Source organism: Malus domestica, chromosome 01 (genome assembly GCF_042453785.1).
Source record: "Malus domestica chromosome 01, GDT2T_hap1".
NCBI lineage: Eukaryota > Viridiplantae > Streptophyta > Magnoliopsida > Rosales > Rosaceae > Malus > Malus domestica.
The window spans coordinates 9338540-9358135 of NC_091661.1; the positions used below are offsets into that span (position 1 = coordinate 9338540).

Sequence of the window (19596 nt, forward strand, 5' to 3'; positions counted from 1 at the left end):
AAGGACCTACCAATGAGCACCCCTGAGAATAAAGCCCCTCCCGTCCAAAAGGCTCAACCAAATCTAGGAGGAACGACCTCCGCACTTCGCCTTGAGGAACGAGGAGTGGGGAAAGTATCGGTCCTTGAGGACCCGAACCTATAAGGACTTAGGCTCCTGGATGAGCCGCCAGCACTGCTTGGCCAAAAGGGCGAGATTGAAGTCTCCAAAGTTCTGAAATCCCATACCGCCATCACACTTTGGCAAGCCCATATCCATCCAATTGACCCAATGAATTCAAGGAGCCTTACTCGAGTTAGCCCACCAAAACTTCGCAATAGCCCCATCAATATCGTTGCAAAGCCGAGCAAGGAGGCAGAATACATTCATTGGGTAAGTGGGCACGGCTTGAACAACAGCCTTAATCAGTACTTCCCTCCTTGCCTGCGATAAAAATTTGTTCTTCCAGCCCTGGATCTTGGATAACACTTTATCCTTAATGTAGGACAGAGTAGCCGACTTGGCCTTGCCCCACACCATCGGAATACCAAGGTAAGTCCTAGGGTCATCCAACCTTGACATATTCAAGATTGTACACAATTCCTCCTGGACTTCTCTGGGTGTATTCGCACTAAAATACACCACCGACTTCTGCATACGTTACCTCCTGCCCCGAAGCAAGACAATAAGCCTTCAGGAGGCAGTCCGTGTTCTCACAATTTTCCTTTGTGGCTGATAAGAAGATCAAAGTATCATCCGCAAAGAGGAGGTGGGATAGTGTAGGTCCGTGAGCACTAATTCGGATTCCCTCAAGAAAACCCATCTCAATAGCCTGCTGGAAGAGCTTCGATAACACTAGAATAATTATGAGAAATAGGGAGAGAGTGGGTCTCCCTGGCGGAGACCACGAGTTTAGATTTCCTACCTTTATAAGGTTTAAGATTCTTTCCAGTTTATTAGGATTAGATTTACTTTTCTGTTAACTTTCCTACGTTCATTAGGTTCAAGGCTTTACAAACATCCCTTGTTATTCACAAAAAAAATAAAGACGAGTTTATGAATAGAAAAAGTCCCGTTTTCCAGAGATTGAAATTCTAATCCCAACCTTTGAGCGATTCTAGTTATCTTTTTATTCTTGTTTTAGTTGAAGTTTTAGCCGATTTGAGCCCCTCTGAGCCTTTTCCAAGCCGAATTCCCGCGAACGGAGGAGATTCCAGCCGCTCCCAACACCGCTCCCGCTTGGTTGCCAAATTGAAGATCTCGTAGCGGCCGGGATCGGAACACCCCGTCAGATAAACCCCATTAATACAACGTCCAACGATCGCAATCACATTATCAAGTTAGTACTAGTAGGTCATTTACCTGACGAATGGACTGGAGGCCGATGTCCGAGGTTCGGCGAAAGCTTTTTGAATCCTTCCAGGCAGTAAAATGTTAGAAACCACCTAAAACAAGATACAAATGTACAATCCTGATTAACTGTGTGAAAGAGAAATATTTCATCCAATAAAATATAGACTCCATTAATTTAACTAAAGTGAAGTTTGGGAACGCCAAGATACAAATGGATCCATAAACACAATAAAAAAGGCTCCAGTTTGGAAAGTTTCTACTAATAAACATAGAAACTAAGTCTCAGGCCCTCAACATAATAAAGCAGACTTAATAAAAAAAACCAAAATCCTTTACGATGCGATTACAATGACCCTTCCCTACATCTAACATGCTGACCAACTGACCCCAAAGAGAATCTGAACACCACCCATGGTTGGATTTTGGCACGCTCCTACTGCCTGGTGTTTCTTCCCTGTTGTGCTGCAAGTTTTTCAGCCACTTGTTCTTCTGACAAAGGCAAGTAATAGATTCGGGGAGTTGACTTGGTTTTCCGGAAGAGATCATCCAAGGTGACAATTGGAAGATCAAGCTTCTCCAGTAGAGGTGGTGGAGGAGGCAGAGGAAGCCGCTCTCTTGCTGGGGGAGCTGTAGGCAAGGGTGGTGGAGGAGGGACAGAAGGAGGTGGTGGAAGCTGCAGCTGCTGCTGCTGCTGCCTAGGTTGACGGGGAGAAGGCTGCAGCTGCGAGGTGGTCGGGGCAACAGGAACAGGACCACCACCGACAGGTGCAGCAGGAGTCTGAGAAGCCTGAAGCCGTGTTTGCACTTCCTGAGGATCAACAAACTCAACCGCTAAGAGGCGCCCACCATTGGGAGGCCACTGTAGGTTATACACAGCATTTCGTGTCTCCAAGGCTTCTTCCACTGATGAATACTGCATCAGCACAGTAATATCCACAGTAAGGGATGAGTTTCATTTAATTTAGAGATTAAGCAGAAACAGACGGTAAAAGCATAGTTCCAAACGAGCAAATCCAGTGGGTGCTTACAGTAACATAGCAATGAGTTTTGATGTGGTCCATCCAGAAATCAGTAACAGACCCGGTTTTTCCTAGAAGTTCTTGCACAGCTTTCAGGGTGAAAGGTCGCAGAAAATGATCAATTCTAAGGGAATTAGTTGGAGCCTTCTGTGATGGTGGAACTACAACAAATAAATGATATACAAAGTCAAAACATGTGTTGATACACATTTCCATATTAACAAAAGACCAATGACTCACCAACACGTTCTTTGGGAGCTTCCTCACTCATAGTAGAGTTTGATCTCGAAAAGTTACGCTTTAAACTGGTGGTCTGGAACGTTTCCTTGGGTGTGACCGTCAGCTTTTGAATAGGACTTTGCAGCTCTGGAACTTTAAGGCTTTCAGAGTTCCACCTGCGCCTTTTTATAGGCTCATTGCTTCCAACTGCTGCTTGATCTGCAAGGCAATTTATCCAATGAAAGGGCCACAACAATACTTGATTATTTAAAGGGAATGGAAAGGAAAGAAAAAAAAAAACTGAAGTGCAGAACCCAGCAAAATATCATTTGGAACTACTACAAGATTTATGTCAACGAGGATACAGCAAGCAAAGGCAAGAATATGCACAAAACAGAAAGCAAAAATAAAAACTCTGGATGTAAATAGAAAGTGGCTATAGTCCTCTTACTGAATAATTAAAATACTGACCATCAAACCTTGATTTCTAAAGGAAAATCAATGTAATTTTAGAAACTGATTATAGTCCTCAAGATTAGTTGCTATACACAAACTGGTACATTCCTCTTATATACTAAGAATGCCTCTTACTTATTCCCCAACACACTTTCGAAACAGTAATTCAAGTTCCTATAAAACATTGATGTACACCCCCATCTTTCTAGGTGATATATTCCAACATCCTACATTTTTGTTCTTTTTAAAAATATGTAATCCAATACCCTAGTTATTAAATTCAAAAATAGCTAGACAAATTCATTAAACGTCATCACTGGGTTTCATCAATCCCTCATCTTGAAGTTTAATTTGTTCTCTGAAATAAGTGATACAATTCATCAGTTAATTATACACATGCAATTATTGCAAGCATGCAACGTAATATCGTACATACTCCATCGGTAGAATAAAAAAAAAAAGAAAAGGAAATAATCAGAAGCTGATGGCAATTACATATGTTGCCCAAATGAAATGCAGAAACTTCACGCAATCCAACTCAAGCAGGAGTTCTCATAGTAACTTAGTGATGTGACAGTTGGGTGGAAAAATATAAATAATCAAGAAACTCCAGCTAGAATGCTCACCATTAAGCTTTCTTTTCTCAGCAGGTGGGGCAGTATGATTCTTGATCTCAATATTTTCATCCATTTTGTCCAGGGAAATATCATCTCCCACAATATCAACATGACTTTCCTCCTTTACAATGGGTACATCATTTTTCTCACACATCTCTCCCACATCGTCAGAATTATACTTTGAATCAATTTGTTTACTGTCCAGCACATCTTCTTCCATAGAATCATCTCCAGAACTTCTCTCTAAATTTAATTTTTCTGAGTACCCCACATCAGCACTATCATTTTTCTTGCTTATGTCTGCATTTGTATCATTGTTGTCAACTTTCTCTCCAACAGAAGCTTTGTCCTGGTGTGGCTCTTCAACATCCAGTGGATGTGAATCACCACTGACTGGGACAACAGTGCTGGATGATGGGTCCACCATCTCCGGGTTAATATCTAATTCTAATTTGACATGATCAGCAATTATATTATCCTTTAGTTCAATCTTTTCATTAATTGACACAGAATCAGTAGAAATAGAATCATATTTTACTTCATACCCTAAATGGCTGACCTCAGATACCTGGTAGTTTGGAGCTGAAGAGTTGACCATGACATCCTTGTCTGTAGGCTCTAAACTCTCTTTCTCCAGATGGGGCTTTGAATCCCCATCCTCCAGCTGGGCCTTAGGATCAACATTCTCCAGCTGGGGCTTTGGATTCTCATTCTCCAGCTGGGGCTCTGGATCCTCATTCTCCAGGTCAGGCCTTGGATCCTCATTCTTACAATACGGTTCTGGATCCTCATGCACCACCTGAGGCTTTGGATCCTCATTCTCTACTATGGGCTTTGGATCCTCATTCTCCACTACGGGCTTTGGATCCTCATTCTCTACTAGGGACTTTGGAACCTCATTGTCAAATAGGGGCTGTGAATTCCCAATTCCCTTATTAGCTTCAGTGTTCTGTGAATTATCACCAACAAATGCTGCCTCAGACACCTGAGTCTCAGTGACCCTAACACTGGTTTCCACAATAGTTGATTGAACAACCAGCTCCTCTTCAGCTATGGCACCAGCATCTTTATCAACCAGAACATAACCTTCTTGAATACCCCCTAGATCCAAGTCTGTAGCACTGGCATTAACATCAACCTGAACCGGCAAATCAACTTTTCCAGTCCTTTTACGTCCACCAGAACCAGTGCTTCTAGGTGTTTTAGCAAGAACTGCAATTGGCTCTACAACTTTATCACCATAAAGTCCATTATCCTGGGTCGAAGCATTTTCCCTTTCAATTCGTATTGCTTCATCCAACCGTTTTACCAAATCATCCTTCAAACCCTTGGTTGTCAAACTTCGCTTCTTAAGCTCCTCTTTTAATTCTGTAACCTTCAAAAGGTTGATTGGTCGGTCGCCAAGAATCGGATATTGATATGACATCTTCCTACTAAAAACGCAATTGAACCCTGATTTAAGAAAAATACATTTAAAAAATCAATAACGCTACCAAAATCAGCAACAAAAGTGAAGCACACAACAACAAATAAAAGGACCATGGTAATACATAAACAATGCAGCTACCAAATGCCAATATGGAAGTAATCCCTGTTTCAAAGGTCAGTCAAACACTGCTTCTATTTAACAAAGCTAACATAAATAACAAGACACGTCCTGTACATCTCAGAAACTGTGCCTACCATATGTTGTTTCCTGTTTAATAACTATGCATATTCTTTTACAATTGAGCCATTAAGAAAAGAAAAAAAAATGAAAATTCTCCATAAAATAAAAAATAAAAATAAAAACATTTGATAATTTTATAAAAAAGAATGACAAAAGATAATATATGTGACTTATTCCAATCAAATAATACGAAGTAAATGAAACTGACTTTGACCTGTATAGTAAAAATGATAGTAAACTACCTCAGTCGAATAAACTTCGGGTTGGGCAAAAACATAAAAATAACAATAGTCCCAGAATATGCAGAAATGCTTCCATAAAAATATACACAAAGAACGAAGGATAACGTAGTAAAAATTAATAATGCAATTTCGGCAATCATCTGAAAATTTCGTGCAAATCATCAAATCGAACGAAACAAAAGGTCGTACCTTTGCTGCTGAAGATAACACAATTATTGTCTAATAAAATAGAGAAACCATAAAAGCACGAAACCAAAACCCTAGTTGCCTAAACGCATTGCAGGGGAACGAAAGGTAAAGTAAGTGAGGAGACTTACAGGACTGAATGCTTGACCGGCTGCTGCCACGAAAGGATCAAAAGGCCCACAAAAAAAGGGGAGTGGACAATTGAAAACCCTAATTTGACAACACAAAAACCACCATTAGAGAAAGCATCAGCATCTATGAAGAAGCAAACCCAGAAAACAGATGACAAAGCTAAATCTGAATAGAGCTTCTCCCAATTGGAAGAAAGAGACCCAGCGCTGGGGTCGGTGTCGTTGTTTCCTCAAAACAACCAAAACAAAAAACCGAAAAAGAAAAAGAGAGAGAGAGAGAGAGAGAGAGAGAGAGAGAGAGAGAGAGTATGTAAAAACAAGCAAAAGTCTTTTTTCGTTAATTTCTCTTTTGATTTGGGGAATTTGAGCGTTTTCTCAGAATTGGGATTTTTAGGGTTCCTCCCTATCTATTTTGCTTGTCTAGTTTTCTTCCTTCTTTCTGTTTGAGACGACGAGACGGAAGTGGGTTTCTTCTAAAAATACGATATGTTTTGTTATTGGTTTCCCGGAAATACCCTTCCCACGTGTCTAAGCTCGGGGATCTGATTGGATAGGTTATGAGGCTCAGGCCCATTAGGCCCGTCAAGAGAGTAAAAGGCCTCGCCCGATCTTTTTTCTAAGAATCCTAGAGATCACGTGATCGTGACCGTTCATCATAAATCGTGCGGTTAGTTTCGATGAACGGTCATGATCACAGAATTCCTAGAATCCCTATAAAAAGGATTCTGCGAAGATCCTTTTCCGTCAAGAGAAGATGGAGAGACATTTTGGTGGGGACTAACCAATTTAGGGCGGACGATTAAACTTATTGACACACTTATGAATACAAATAAGTTATACTCAGCATACATTGGTATTATATGATAGAGTCACCATTCCTCCTTAGTATAGATAATATCATTTGTTAAAGAAGAAAAAACATGCAATGATAGAGCGCACAACTATTAGCAACCATTTCGGTTTTGTTTTACAGTTATCTTTGTCTTGAATGACGACTGGGTATCTTTGTCTTGAGTGGAGAAGGTAGAGATGATCACTTGGATCATCATTCTTGTATGTTTGAGGCTTGGATGCCTCGAATGTATCTGAGAACTGCTCGTCGCTGATTGCCATGGATTATGAAGGTGAAAGGTGTGACGTCTAGGGTTTCGTTTTGGTTCCCAGGATGGAAAAGCCCTAAAGCTCACGGTACCATGTAAGAAATACTTGGTTTTCATTGTATAATTTCATCAGTCTGAAGGCTTGGTTTTGTACAATACTAGCACTATGTGGCCTCATTTGGCATATCGTATAAAGCACTGGATAGTGCTAATAATACGGAGTACGGTGTTTGATGTCCGTTTGTATTAAATAGTCACCGGATTAAATAATCCGGCCCACCTATTTTATCCAGTGAATGCTCGCTTCCTTATACTCTCCAAAAGCACAGGACAATTTAGTCGGCACTCTTTCCCTCCCTCCGTTCTTCCCCTCCCTCTATTCTTCTTCCCAGCCATTCTCTCTGCTTACAAAAACCAACCACACTCTCTCCATTTTCCCAATCAAAACTCTCCAAAATTCCAAGCAGCTTCCAAGAAACCAAAGAATCCAACAAATCCCAAAACCCAAGTCCTCCGCCGGTCACTATAAACCACCACCATCAGCAGGTTCCATCTAACCACCCATAACAAGACTCTTCTCTCACTGCATCTTCTTCTAGCTACCGTATGATCTCCTTCCCTCTTCTTCGCCACTGCATCTCTCTTTACTTCCTCCAATGTAGACTATGTGGTTCTCTCCCTGCATCTTCTGGCTACTGCAGGATCTCTCTCCCTCTTCTCCGCCATTGCATCTCTCTTCACCGCTGCATCTCTCTCTACTTCCCCAAACGCAGACTCTTCGGCCCTCCATTTTGGATCTCAACAAACAAAGAAATAAAGATTTGTCAATTTTTTTCCTTCCCTTTTCTTATTTGGTTTAGTACCAAACACAGTATAAATAATACGGTCATTAGTCTTATAATGCACCAAACACCCAACTAATTTAGTCAGTACTATCCGGTGGCTATTTATCTTATCCGGCAGAAATAGTCAGTACAGTCCGAGCTACCAAAAGAGGCATGTGTGTGTTTAAACACACATCGTATTATTTATACTGTGTTTGGTATTATACCGGATATTTATACTGTGTTTGGTATTATACCGGATAAGAGGAATTCAAAGTATTAATACTTTTAAGATAAAAATTGATGATTAATGGAAAAAAAAAAAATTACACATTCACGACAACCAAATGTATCAAATTAAAAAAAAATGTTTTATTTAACTTCCAATTATGTCTTCTAATTATGTCTTTTAATTTAACTTCCAATTTAACACTGTCAAATGTTTAATAAGATTAAATAAATAAAATTTAAAAGTTAAAAAATTAAAACCACCATCCACTCAATTTCTTCTTCTTTTTGTTGAAGATTAATTCATTATATTTGTTTTATAAAATTCATTCTAATAATTCTGAAACTTCATCTTCTTTGCCTGCAACCTCCATTCTTCAAAATTTTTATCATCAATTGAAACTAGCCACTGGCTTCATGACTTTTACAGTCTGATTTGAACCGCTTTCCTCACCGTCAAACCCCAATCCCATTAGTGGTGCGCTCTTAAAATCCCCCAACAGTGTCATCGTCAGAGCCTCCATAGTCAAATCAATGACGAGATCTCTGGCCCCGCCGCAACCCCCAAACTCTCTCCCTCTCTCTCCCTTGTTTTTCTTCCCTGACTGATTTCCAACTTCGAAGCTCTGCAATTAACACCCACGGGCTCAGAGCCTTCGATGTGCGACGGCTATGCCTTGAGGCTCTTGTAGCAGAGGAAGACGCAGCGGCCATAAGCATTGACGGTGCCGGCAAGAACGACGACGGCAAAAGGGACGACGGTGAAAGGAGGTGTTGTGGAGAACGAAGTGCGTGAGAGAGAGGAAGGGAACCGGACTAATAATCCTATTCTTTTGGAAGGGTTTATTATGTTGGTGTATACCCTACTAAATAGGCAGACTGACTAAATTAGTCTGGCGACTATTTAATACAGGAGGACACCAAACAACCGGGTCCGTATTATTAGTCATATCTGATCTCTTATATGACCCACCAAACGAGGCCTCTGTGTGTGTTTATCTATGCTGGATAACAACCACACACAATGTGTGTGTTTAAATATATGGCAATTTAAAAAAGAAATTGGAATTAAAATAGAGCTTTAATTGAATAAAAATTAAAATAAAAAGGGGAAAAGTAGGAAATGGGAAAAAGAAGGTGGATGAGTAAAATTATGGTTATATGTGGGTGAGAAAAGAAAAAAACAGCAAAAATAAAAAGAGAATTTTTAAAAGGTTTTGAAATCATGGTGTAGTCAAATTAGGACTTAAGAGGATTTTAAAGAATACATTCAAATCTAGAGGTAGTAAATTAGAAGTTTAAAGACTACAACCAAATCTAGGTGTAATGAGAATGCCAAAGATTTGCTAGGATTTTAATGAGTGAGGGATTTTGATACAAAATGAAGAATCAAACCCTACCCCCTTTGATTTATTTTCACGCCCCATAAGCTCAATCAGAAGAGAATCTGCCAACCACTTAGTCTTCATCTATACCTTCCTTATCTTCATAGTATAACATGTGAACCTCTTTGTCTTTACATTGTTCTTTGTTGCCTGTAAAGACCATTTCGATTTGTGTTCTTGTGTTGAATCAGTTTGTTAATTTTGAGATTCTTTGGTTAATTTGGAAAATTGAGATCAAATCATTCCTGAGTTTCTTGTTTTTGTTATGCAATTGGATGATTTAAGTGTGATTGTTAATTTTTGAATTTGTGTTTAATCTTAGGGTGTAGTCAAATTAAGATTTGATAGGATTTTAATATATTTTAAAAGTAGGGTGTAGACAGTTAGGATTTAAAAAGAGGATTTTAATAGGTTTTGAAGTCATGGTGTATTCAAATAAGAATTTAAAAAGATTTTAAAGAATACATCCAAATCCAATGCTAATCAATTAGAATTTTAAAGAATACAACCAAAACTAGTTATAGTAAAAATGCCAAAGATTTACTAGGATTTTACTGAGTGATGGATTTTGATGGATTTGAAGGTGAGTGGTATAAATACCAAATGCCATCAAGAATCCAACCCTCCCCCTTATTCCTTTTTAGCCCCTTAAGCTCAAACGGAAGAGAACGTGCCAACCTCTTCGTCTTTATCTATACCTTCCTTTTCTTTAGAGTAGAACCTGTCAACATCTTTTGTCTTTGGATTGTTCTTGATTGCCTATAAATACCATTTCGATCTGTGTTCTTCTATTGGTTTGTTAATTTTGAGATTCTTTGGTTAATTTGGAGAATTGGGATCTAATCATTTGTACGTTTTTTGTTTTTGTTCTGCAATTGGATGATATTGGTGTGATCTTTAAATTTTGAATTTGTGTTTAATCTTAATGGACGATTCTGATTGTCGTCGTCGTTGTTGAGTGGTAAGAATAATGGGTCGCTTTTATTTTGTTTGATTGATGATCTTTAGGGTTCACCACCCCCTCATCCATCCCCTCGACCCACCCAGTGCAACTCTAACAATGGTACAATCCCAATTGAATTCTATCCCTGTACAATTTCAATCCAATAAAAGTTGTAGAATTTCCAAAAAAAAATTGGAAGCAAGGAACCTGTATATTAAAAAATACATAATTATGGCCTCCTATAATTTGCACATTTGATTCATACAAAAGATTTGACTGGGTTCGCTTCATTTTTTTTTTTTAATTTTGTGGGCTGACCAAGTATAATTTTATGATTGACTGAGTTTGGAGTGGTTGGTCGCAGGTGGATGTGGGTTTAAAGGAGGGAAGATTCAGATGACAAGGAAGATAAAGAGCAAGAGCTGCCAAACTGTTGCTGGAACAGAGAGATATCTAAACTACATATTAATGGAACTCCATTTGTCAACAAAAAAACTAATGAAATTACAAATATAACCTTTAATACATAACTGAAAAGAAAAAAAAATAGGGGTGTGCTATCCACACATTTTTTTTACTTTTCACACACCCTTTTTAATTTCTGTCCATTGATCTTCTTCACTTCATCCGATCCAACGGCCAAAAATTAAAAGAGTGTGTGAGAAGTAAAAAGAGATGTGTGGATATCACACCCCAAAAAATATTACACAAGAAAAAAAATGTGGGCATTAAAGTAATTTCGCACAAATAAGTTTTTATTGTTTTTTTCTAAACCTCACACCATGTCAATCTATCACTACGATTTAAACTCTCTCTCTCTCTCTCTCTCTCTCTCTTTTTCTCTCTCTCTCTCTCTCCCCTTAACTGCCAACCTCTTTTTTCGGATGACTGCCAACCCAGTTAAAAATAGATAACTCCTTCCCATAAAAAAATTAAAAAACAATATTTGAGAAAAATAAAAATTATATTTCTCACACATTGCTAGCATAAATTGGTTTCTGCCGGTGGTGAAAAAGGATTTGAGAAAAATATAATGCTTTTTATTATTAGTATTTGAAAAAAAATATATCTGAAAAATATTTTTTAAGTGATTTAAAGTCTATGAAAATCCATCAAAATATGTTATAGATTTTGCTTCCACACTCTTAAGCAAGAGTGTGGAAGGCTTTTTGAATTTTTTGCAGTTAGGCAAAGTGTGAAGCTTCCTCCTTTCAAGGATGTGGGAAGCTCTCTCCCTTGGGTGTGGGAAGCTTTCTTCCTTCAAGGGTGTGGGAAGGGAGGAAGGGAAGGGAGGAAGCTCTCTCCCTTGGGTGTGGGAAGCTCTCTCCCTTCAAGGGTGTGGAAAACTCTCTCCCTTGGGTGTGGGAAGCTCTTTATAGGACCTCATAAATTGATTTTGCTTCCACACTCTTAAGCAAGAGTGTCGAAGGCAATCTACACGTTGTAGTTATCTCCTATGTATTGAAGTTTTTGTTGACCTCCTTATGCTTAAAATTAATTAATGATTATTAAGCAATTAATTAGTAATTAACAATTGATTAATTGATTAATAATTATAAAAAAATCCTAATTAGTTAATTAATTGGTAGTTAATAATTAATTAATTTAGGATTTTTGAATTTTGAATTTTTCTAGCTTGTGTGGAAGTCCCAAGGCTTGACATGTGGGGCTTTCTCATGGGTTGAGTTTGAATTTCTTTGCCCATGTTGGACTATATAAGAAGGATGAGTTTCCACTTCTTACATTGCCTTTTGCTCCTTGTGTAGTGATTTTTTAAGATAGAGTGCTCTCTGGTTGAGAGGGGTTTCGGCGGTGCTTGACACCATTCTCCAGTTAGTAGCCCTTTCTTTAGATGAAATGCATCCATTCTTGTTGAATTGTTTGAGTTTCTATGCATTTGGCTAAGAACATGATGAACTAGTTGAATTTCCATCATGACTTAGGAGCATTTTAATCTTCAATCCTCCATGTAGTAATAAAGGTGTGTGTTTCTGTTTGTTGTAGATGTCAGGGTCTGAAGGTTCTAGTGATGAGGGCTTCTCTAGCTTTGGCTCTAGGTTCGAGCTGTCAAGGTTTTCCTTAGAGTCTTATGAAGAGGAAGTCTTGGGTGACTCTTATGATCACCAAGCGTGCCTTTCATCTGATGAAGAGGTGGGTAAGAAGCATAGGTCTAGGGACAAAGCCTTAGATATTAATGCATCTACTTCCCACGTGTCGGTAGTTGAGGAGGGTTCCCTCAATGCTATACCCATTTTTCGCTCTGAGTTTACAGACGACCACTTAGATAAGAACTTGCTAGATAGTAGACATCAGCTTGAGGCTTTAAGGGAGTCTTGTTGTATACCTAACAACATAGGGATGAGCTTGGTGAATGACGAAGAATTGCATATTGATCTGTGTAAGGGTCATGTCATGTTTTATACCCAAATATTAGAGAAGTGGAGGGTAAAGTTGCCATTGCATCCATTGTTGCAAAAGATGATTGCCTTCATGGGGTACGCATCTGGGTAACTCAATCCTGGTCTATGTGAGACTTTGATTGGGACTTCCATCATCTGGATAGAGTATGGTCTAGGTAAACCTTTGTTCCCTCAATGGCGGTATTGTTAGAAGATGCATCCGACCAAGTCGTCCACGGGCTATGTTGAGTGTGTGCGTTGGAGTGAGAAAAAGTGTATAGTCTTTAGTAAGAGATAATCATATTCTACTTGGAAAAACTGGGTGCTTCCTTTACAAGGGTTAGGAGCATGATAGAAGTACCACACCTGAGCGACACATTTCTACCCACTTCCAGACAGTAGGTTGTAATACATCCATTGTTTGCATACTTTGTTATGTGTTGTGATCTTGACTTGCTTCTAACATTGCCTTATGTAGTGTCGAAGAAGGCTATCAAATTGTCTGCACAAGAGCTTGCTGATGTAGAGAAAGTGTTGAGGGTGCCAAAATAGGATAGATACTTGGGCAAGATATGACCTTTGTTTCAAAAGTATGGTTTCTAGCCCTTATTGTCTGAGTGCCAGAGACGAGTGAAGAAGTCATATCCTACGTTTGCCCTTTTTTTTATTTAATAAAGTTGTATTTCTTCAAACAAAGTTGTATTCCTTACTTTGATTTTCCTTGTTCAGTGGAGAAGGTGAGCAAGAAAGGGGAGATTGGCACTAGGAAAGGGAAAACAACCATGTTAGTTCCTGTAGAAGAAATTCTGTTTCACAAGGGGCTTATAAGCACAGGGTGAAGCCAATCCCTAGGCTTAAGTCTAAGGAAGAGGTCCTCAAGATTGCTGCCTTCAAGAATGCTGAACCTGAGGCCATCAGATGTGCTGTTGTCATAGTTGCAGGGGAGAAAAGGCGACTATTGCCTCCTCATCCTAATATCTATCCCATGTTTCCTTCAATTATGGAGCACGCTGGCCAGGAAGGTGACCCTAGCTCCAGCCGCAAGAAGAAGTATAAGGAAGAGGCTGGTAACATCCCCTAGAAAGGCTTGAAGGTTGCCATATAGCCAAATAGCTTTAGGTATGTCAACAATTGCCTTGCAGGGCGCCGATGACATGCCCGACCTTGATATTCACCAAAACACTAGGGTAGGCACGTGTTGGCCGACACTTGAAGGTGACGAAGCCATATGAGGATGAATGAGAACTAAAAACAAATAACCGACATAAATAAAACTTATAAATTTAATTATAATGAATATGCAATTGTGGATCGTGTTCAAAGTATACAACTAATTCGAGACACTAAAAAGGAATAATATTAAATTAAATGAACAAAGGGATGGGTCCTACACCAAGAAGACTCGAAAATATCGAAGTGGGAGTGCCTTGATGCTGGGATTATACACCTTGATTCTAAGTCCTGAGGGGGCGCAAAACAAAATATGAGTGGACTAAGTTGATATATAAGTAGTACTAAAACAGTTATTCATCAACGTACTAACCCCCAAAGTTTATGAAAACTAGTATTACATAATAAGTAATAGGTTTTCCGAAAACCCTAGCATGCCATAAAACTTCATAAAACATATATTATATATAGTGTGCTTCAAAGTGGTATCAAAATCTCCCGAATGCCCTACATCACCCAATCGAATCCATTTATAAATATCTTCCGGTCGAAGCCATCTACCAACCCCCGGCCGAAACCATAAATAAATACATTCCGGCCGAAGCTATCTACAAACACCTAGCCGAAGCCATATATAAGTATCTTCCGGCCAAAGCCATATAAATGTATCTTCCGCCTGTAGGCACATAGTGACCACTAGATAAGCACAAAAATCATTGAATATAATCTTTCCAAAACATATCTCATCGGAGCTCAATGGCTCAAACATCATATCGTAACACCACGTTCATAAGTAGGTATATAGTCATCAATCATTTATACCATAAATAAAGTTGATAAAGCATGATAATTCATAAAGCGTTAAACCAATTTACTCATAAACGTTTCATAAAATGCAGCCCTTAACTCATGCTTTTCATGTATGCATTTCTAATAGTAAAATCATGCATTTTAGAAGGGGTCCACTCACAGATACTCTGCCGTCGAAGAGCCGTGCAAACTAGCGAAGACGGAAACGCCGCAATAAATTCACCTAAGCATATAAAGGGCCCAATTAATAAAACTTTATCATAACGATTGAATTTTAGAAAATGAATGTCAAAAATAGATTCAGGACGTCGAATTACCCTCAGAGGGGTCCTGGGCAAATTTCGTAAAACTCAACACAAATAATGTTCCAAAGAATATTCCCTAACAAAATATTCCATCTGGGTTAGGTCGGACCAGTCAACGGGTTGGGCCAAAGCTTGGGTTGGGTTCAATGAGTCGAAAACCTTGGGTTCAGTGGGTTTAGGTCGGGTTAGCTAAGTTGGGTTGGGCCTGGAGCTGGGTTTTGGGCTGGGTTCGAAACTGGTTTATTAATATCGGGTCGAATTAACCCATTTCAAGCTGGGTTGGTCGTTTTCAACAAAGAAGAACTCCAGAGCATTCCCAGCTCCGATCAACCCCAAAATTCGACCAACACAAGAAATGCGATACATAGATTTAAAGCTACGGAGGAGAGGAATTGAACTATACCAAAATTTGGTCCAGCCATGGTCGGAGCTGACCGAAAAATGACCTGGAAGTCACGGGATTCCATGCCGGAATATGGGGAAAATCCCTCCGAGTTGTTTTCAAGCTAAACCTTCTCCTACAATGGGTATACATACTTTATAAATTAAGGCAAACAACCATTAAGGTAGAGAAAGGGACTCCGAGGCTAACCCAATCGGAGGTTGATGCTCGTTAGATTTCACCAAGTTTTAGCACTGGTTTCCATGGTGCTACAACCCTAGTTTGTAGAGGGAGAAGAAAAACGAGGGAGGTGATGAGGTCCGAGTGAGAGAAGGTTGGTGTGTGCAGGTGTGGTGCCGTGTGTGTGAAACTTGGGAGATGAAAGGATGAGAGTGAGCTGTGAGAGGGTTGAGGGAAGAGTGAGCTATTTTGAGAGAGAGTTAAAATGAGAGAGAGATAACCAAGAACTTAGAGAGAAGAGAGGGAAAGTGGAATTAGGCCGAGGATAAAATCAGAGGGTGCCCCCCTTGGGCACACCAATTAAAACCAAAAGCAATCATATTTTAATAGTGTTGTTAAGCCTACCCTGGTGTCTTATTTCCTCACCCAGTTTGAAATGATAATTTTATTGACAAATTTAACCTAATATAAAATGACCTTCAAAGACTTAAGACTAACCAATCATGTTTTTGCCACATAATTATTAGATATCTTAACAAATAAAACCTAAAATATCATAAATATGAAAAAGGAAATAAATATCATAAACCCCACCTCCACAAGCTTTCCTAGGGAAGGAAGTTCGAAAATTTATTAGGAGGAGGGGGAACTCGAACATGATAGAGCAAAGCTTCGAGACTCACAATAAAGTGCACGTTGTGGAAGATGTGATGAAGCTTCACATGAGGAGGGGCGCATGGTGTTGGGGTGTGGTGGTGCCTTGGATTTGGGGGTGTCGGGGTAGTTATAGTTGTAGGATTACTTTGGGGAGGGAGTTGCTACTGGTGGTGATATTTGGAGTTCTTGGGTAATGATGTTTTTTTTTTAAAAAAAATTATAATAATTTTTCAAAGCAAGGAAAATTTGAAGAAGAAATACATAGGGTTATTTTGGAAATAATAGTGGGTGGAAAAAGAGTTTATGTATTTTTTAATTTTTTATGATAGGTGTTGTTTATACCATACTTAGGGTCTCCGTATTCAGATCTCGTACAAATACTCGGGGGACTTAAATGTAATTATGTAATAAAGAAAGGGGCAAATATGTAATAAGTGAGGAGCCATTATTCTATAAAGGTACTCCTCACCCTCACAATTAGAAGAGGCCATTTCCTTAGGCCATGGGAAGAGTTCTCTCACCCTCAGAAGCTCTCTTCCTCACTCCCTTCACCTCTCAGAGAAATACAATAATTAGTGTGGACGTAGCCCAAACCTTAGGATGAACCACGATACATCTTGTGTTACTTACTTTCTTGCAGATTCACAGTCGGATTTACCTTGTTCCAAGACCCCTCCAGTTTTGTGCATCAACATTTGGCGTCGTCTATGGGAAACGACATAAAAAACTATGTTGATTCTCTTCCATTTTTTCATCAAATCTCACACTATCCACCGTGAATCGGCAGAAACACCAAACCAAAATCCCAGTCCCATCTCTCTCTCTTCAACCCTGAGAACATGTCCACCTTCTTTCGGTGTCCGATATCTCTCAACATCATGAAATCCCCTGTTAGCATCTGCACCGGCATCACCTACGACCGCTCCAGCATCCAGCGCTGGCTCTATGACGGCAACAACACCTTCCCTGCCACCATGCAACTCCCATATACCAAAGACTTGCTCCCTAACTGCAACTTGCAGTGCCTCATCCAGATCTGGTCCGACTCCTTCCGCCTCCCCCCACGCAACTCCACCTCCTTCTTGCCACCCTCTTCACCCTTCCAACCACCACACACCAAAACAGAGCGATCATGGAGACGGTGGTCAGTAACCTCTGCTCCCCGTTTCTTCTGAGTTAACTCGGTAATTTAAGGCCTTGTCTTCTCAAGCTTAGGACCTCTGCCATTTCACCGGTTTTCAAGTGCTGTTTCGCGGCAGCAATCAAAGTTTGGCTGCTGCTTCGGGTGCCGTCGTCGAAGTCGAGCTAATCGAACCAATTATGGTGCAAAATGATGGCATCAGCAGCACCAACATTTTAGCTGGTCCGATATGCTACGATCCATTTTCAAGTTCCAGTGATCCGGGCTTATTTGTTGAGTCTGCTTCTGGGTCTAGTTTTCAATGTGGCACTTGTAAGAAGACATACTTTGGTAATGAAACACATATTGAACTGACAACAGCAAGCAGCGCCAAGAACTATGGTGAATCAATGCCCGTTGCCATAGAAATGTTTAGGACTCCATTGGTATTGTACCTCTATGAGAAGGGCTGGCGTCAAAGCTTTACTGTATGGGGTGGATTTCCTGGCCCAGAGAAAGAGTTTAAGTTGACTAAGGATTTCTTAAAGCCAGTCTTGGGTGGTGGAAATATCATTGATGCAAGTTGTTGGAGTGGGATGTTTTCTAGACTTTTCGCTAAGAGTGGATTGTTTTCTCTTGTTGTTGCTTTGGACTACTCAGAGAACATGTTGAATGAGTGTTATGGATTCATTCAGCAGGAAGAGAACTTCCCCAAAGAGAACATGATCCTAGTCAGAGCTGATATTTCTCAGCTTCCCTTTGCTACTGGTTTTGTGGATACAGTGCATGCTGGTGTTGCCATACATTGTTGGCCTTCACCATCAATAGCTGAAATGAAAAGAAAAAACAACGGACGTCTAGAGAAAGCAAAAGCAAAAATAAGACGCATTGGAAAAAGAAGAAACAAAAGGCAAATGAGGTCTGGAGAAAGCAAAAGCAAAAGCAAAAATAAGACGCAGTGGAAATAAAAGAAACAAAAGGCAAAGGAGGTCTGGGGAAAGCAAAAGCAAAAAAAAAAAAAAGACGCAGTGAACAAAGAGAAAAGTAAAAGGAAAGCAGAAAGCAAAAGAGAGGCTTTCCTCTGCGAGAGCACATGGGGACACTGCAAAAGCAAGGAATAAACACCCTATCAGAATGATGTGATTTTTCTTTTCTTATTTTTGAATGATGTATTTTTTATCTATCGCAGACATCTGTATAAACCCCATCAGAGGGTAATAAAAAAAATTATAAAAAAAAAACAGCAAGCCTAAAATAATGGGCTTGAAGGTTATGTGAAGGGCGAAGACCCATATGCCTAAAAGAGCCAAGCCCTCTATTACCACCAACCAGGTGATTAAAAGCACGTCCAGTACTACAAAAAATTAGTCGGCAGCCTGCCGCTATTACCACCAACCAGGTGATCCAAAGAGCGCCCAGTACTCCAAAATTATTCAGCAGCCCACCACTATTATCACCAACCAGGTGATCAAAAGTACGCCCAGTACTCCAAATTTATTCGGCACTTTGCCGCTATTATCACCAACCAGGTGATCAAAAGTACGCCTAGTACTCTAAAATTATTCGGCAGCCTGCCGCTATTATCACCAACCAGGTGACCAAAAGTACGCCCAGTACTTCAAATTATACATGAGCATTACTCATGTCAATCATACATAAACATTCATGAGCATCACTCATGTCAACATTCATGAGCATCACTCATGTCAACATCCATTAGCATCACTTATGTCAATCAACATAAATATTCATGAGCATCACTCAAGTCAATCAGCTTCAAAAGCTTCATTTACAGGGCTCTAGCTTCGAAAGCTTCATTTACAAGAGCTCCAGCTTCAAAAGCTTCATTTACAGAGCTCTAGCTTCAAAAGTTTCATTTATAGAGCTCTAGCTTCGAAAGCTTGATTTACAAGAGCTCCAGCTTCAAAAGCTTCATTTACAAAAGCTTTAGCTTCAAAATCTTCATTAACAGAGCTCTAGCTTCAAAAGCTTCATTTACAAAAGCTCTAGCTTCAAAAACTTCATTTACAGAGCTACAGCTTCAAAGCTTCACTTACAAAGCTTCACCTACAAAGCTTCAGTGTAGGGTATACAAATACCACCTCCGAACAACTGCCACTTCGGCCCATACATGGATTCAATTTGAAGTCTCCAACCAACATACTCTATTGACCGAAGACTTGGGGGACTACACTATACACCATTTATTGGGCCTCAACTGG

The 19596-nt window shown here is 39.7% G+C and overlaps 1 protein-coding gene across 1 annotated transcript; it reads right to left on the bottom strand.

Moving 5' to 3' along the window:
• Positions 1 to 1476: 1476 nt before the first annotated feature.
• LOC103437612 (uncharacterized) lies at positions 1477 to 6352 on the bottom strand. The gene is made up of 5 exons (XM_070822778.1): positions 5872 to 6352; positions 3653 to 5095; positions 2592 to 2789; positions 2361 to 2512; positions 1477 to 2245 (listed from the first exon to the last, which is right to left on the bottom strand). The coding sequence occupies exons 2-5, from the start codon at positions 5067 to 5069 to the stop codon at positions 1766 to 1768; spliced, it is 2247 nt and encodes a 748-aa protein (XP_070678879.1). The 5' UTR covers positions 5070 to 5095; positions 5872 to 6352; the 3' UTR covers positions 1477 to 1765.
• Between the last annotated feature and the right edge of the window lie 13244 nt (positions 6353 to 19596).

Bases quoted from the DNA above. Each gene is read 5' to 3' on its own strand.
- LOC103437612 (XM_070822778.1), bottom strand. From the start codon at position 5,069: ATGTCATATCAATATCCGATTCTTGGCGACCGACCAATCAACCTTTTG. The intron at 2,790-3,652 runs GTGAGCATTCTA...ATTGCCTTGCAG, and splicing joins TGAGAAAAGAAAGCTTAATG to ATCAAGCAGCAGTTGGAAGC. The intron at 2,513-2,591 runs GTGAGTCATTGG...TATTTGTTGTAG, and splicing joins AGCTCCCAAAGAACGTGTTG to TTCCACCATCACAGAAGGCT.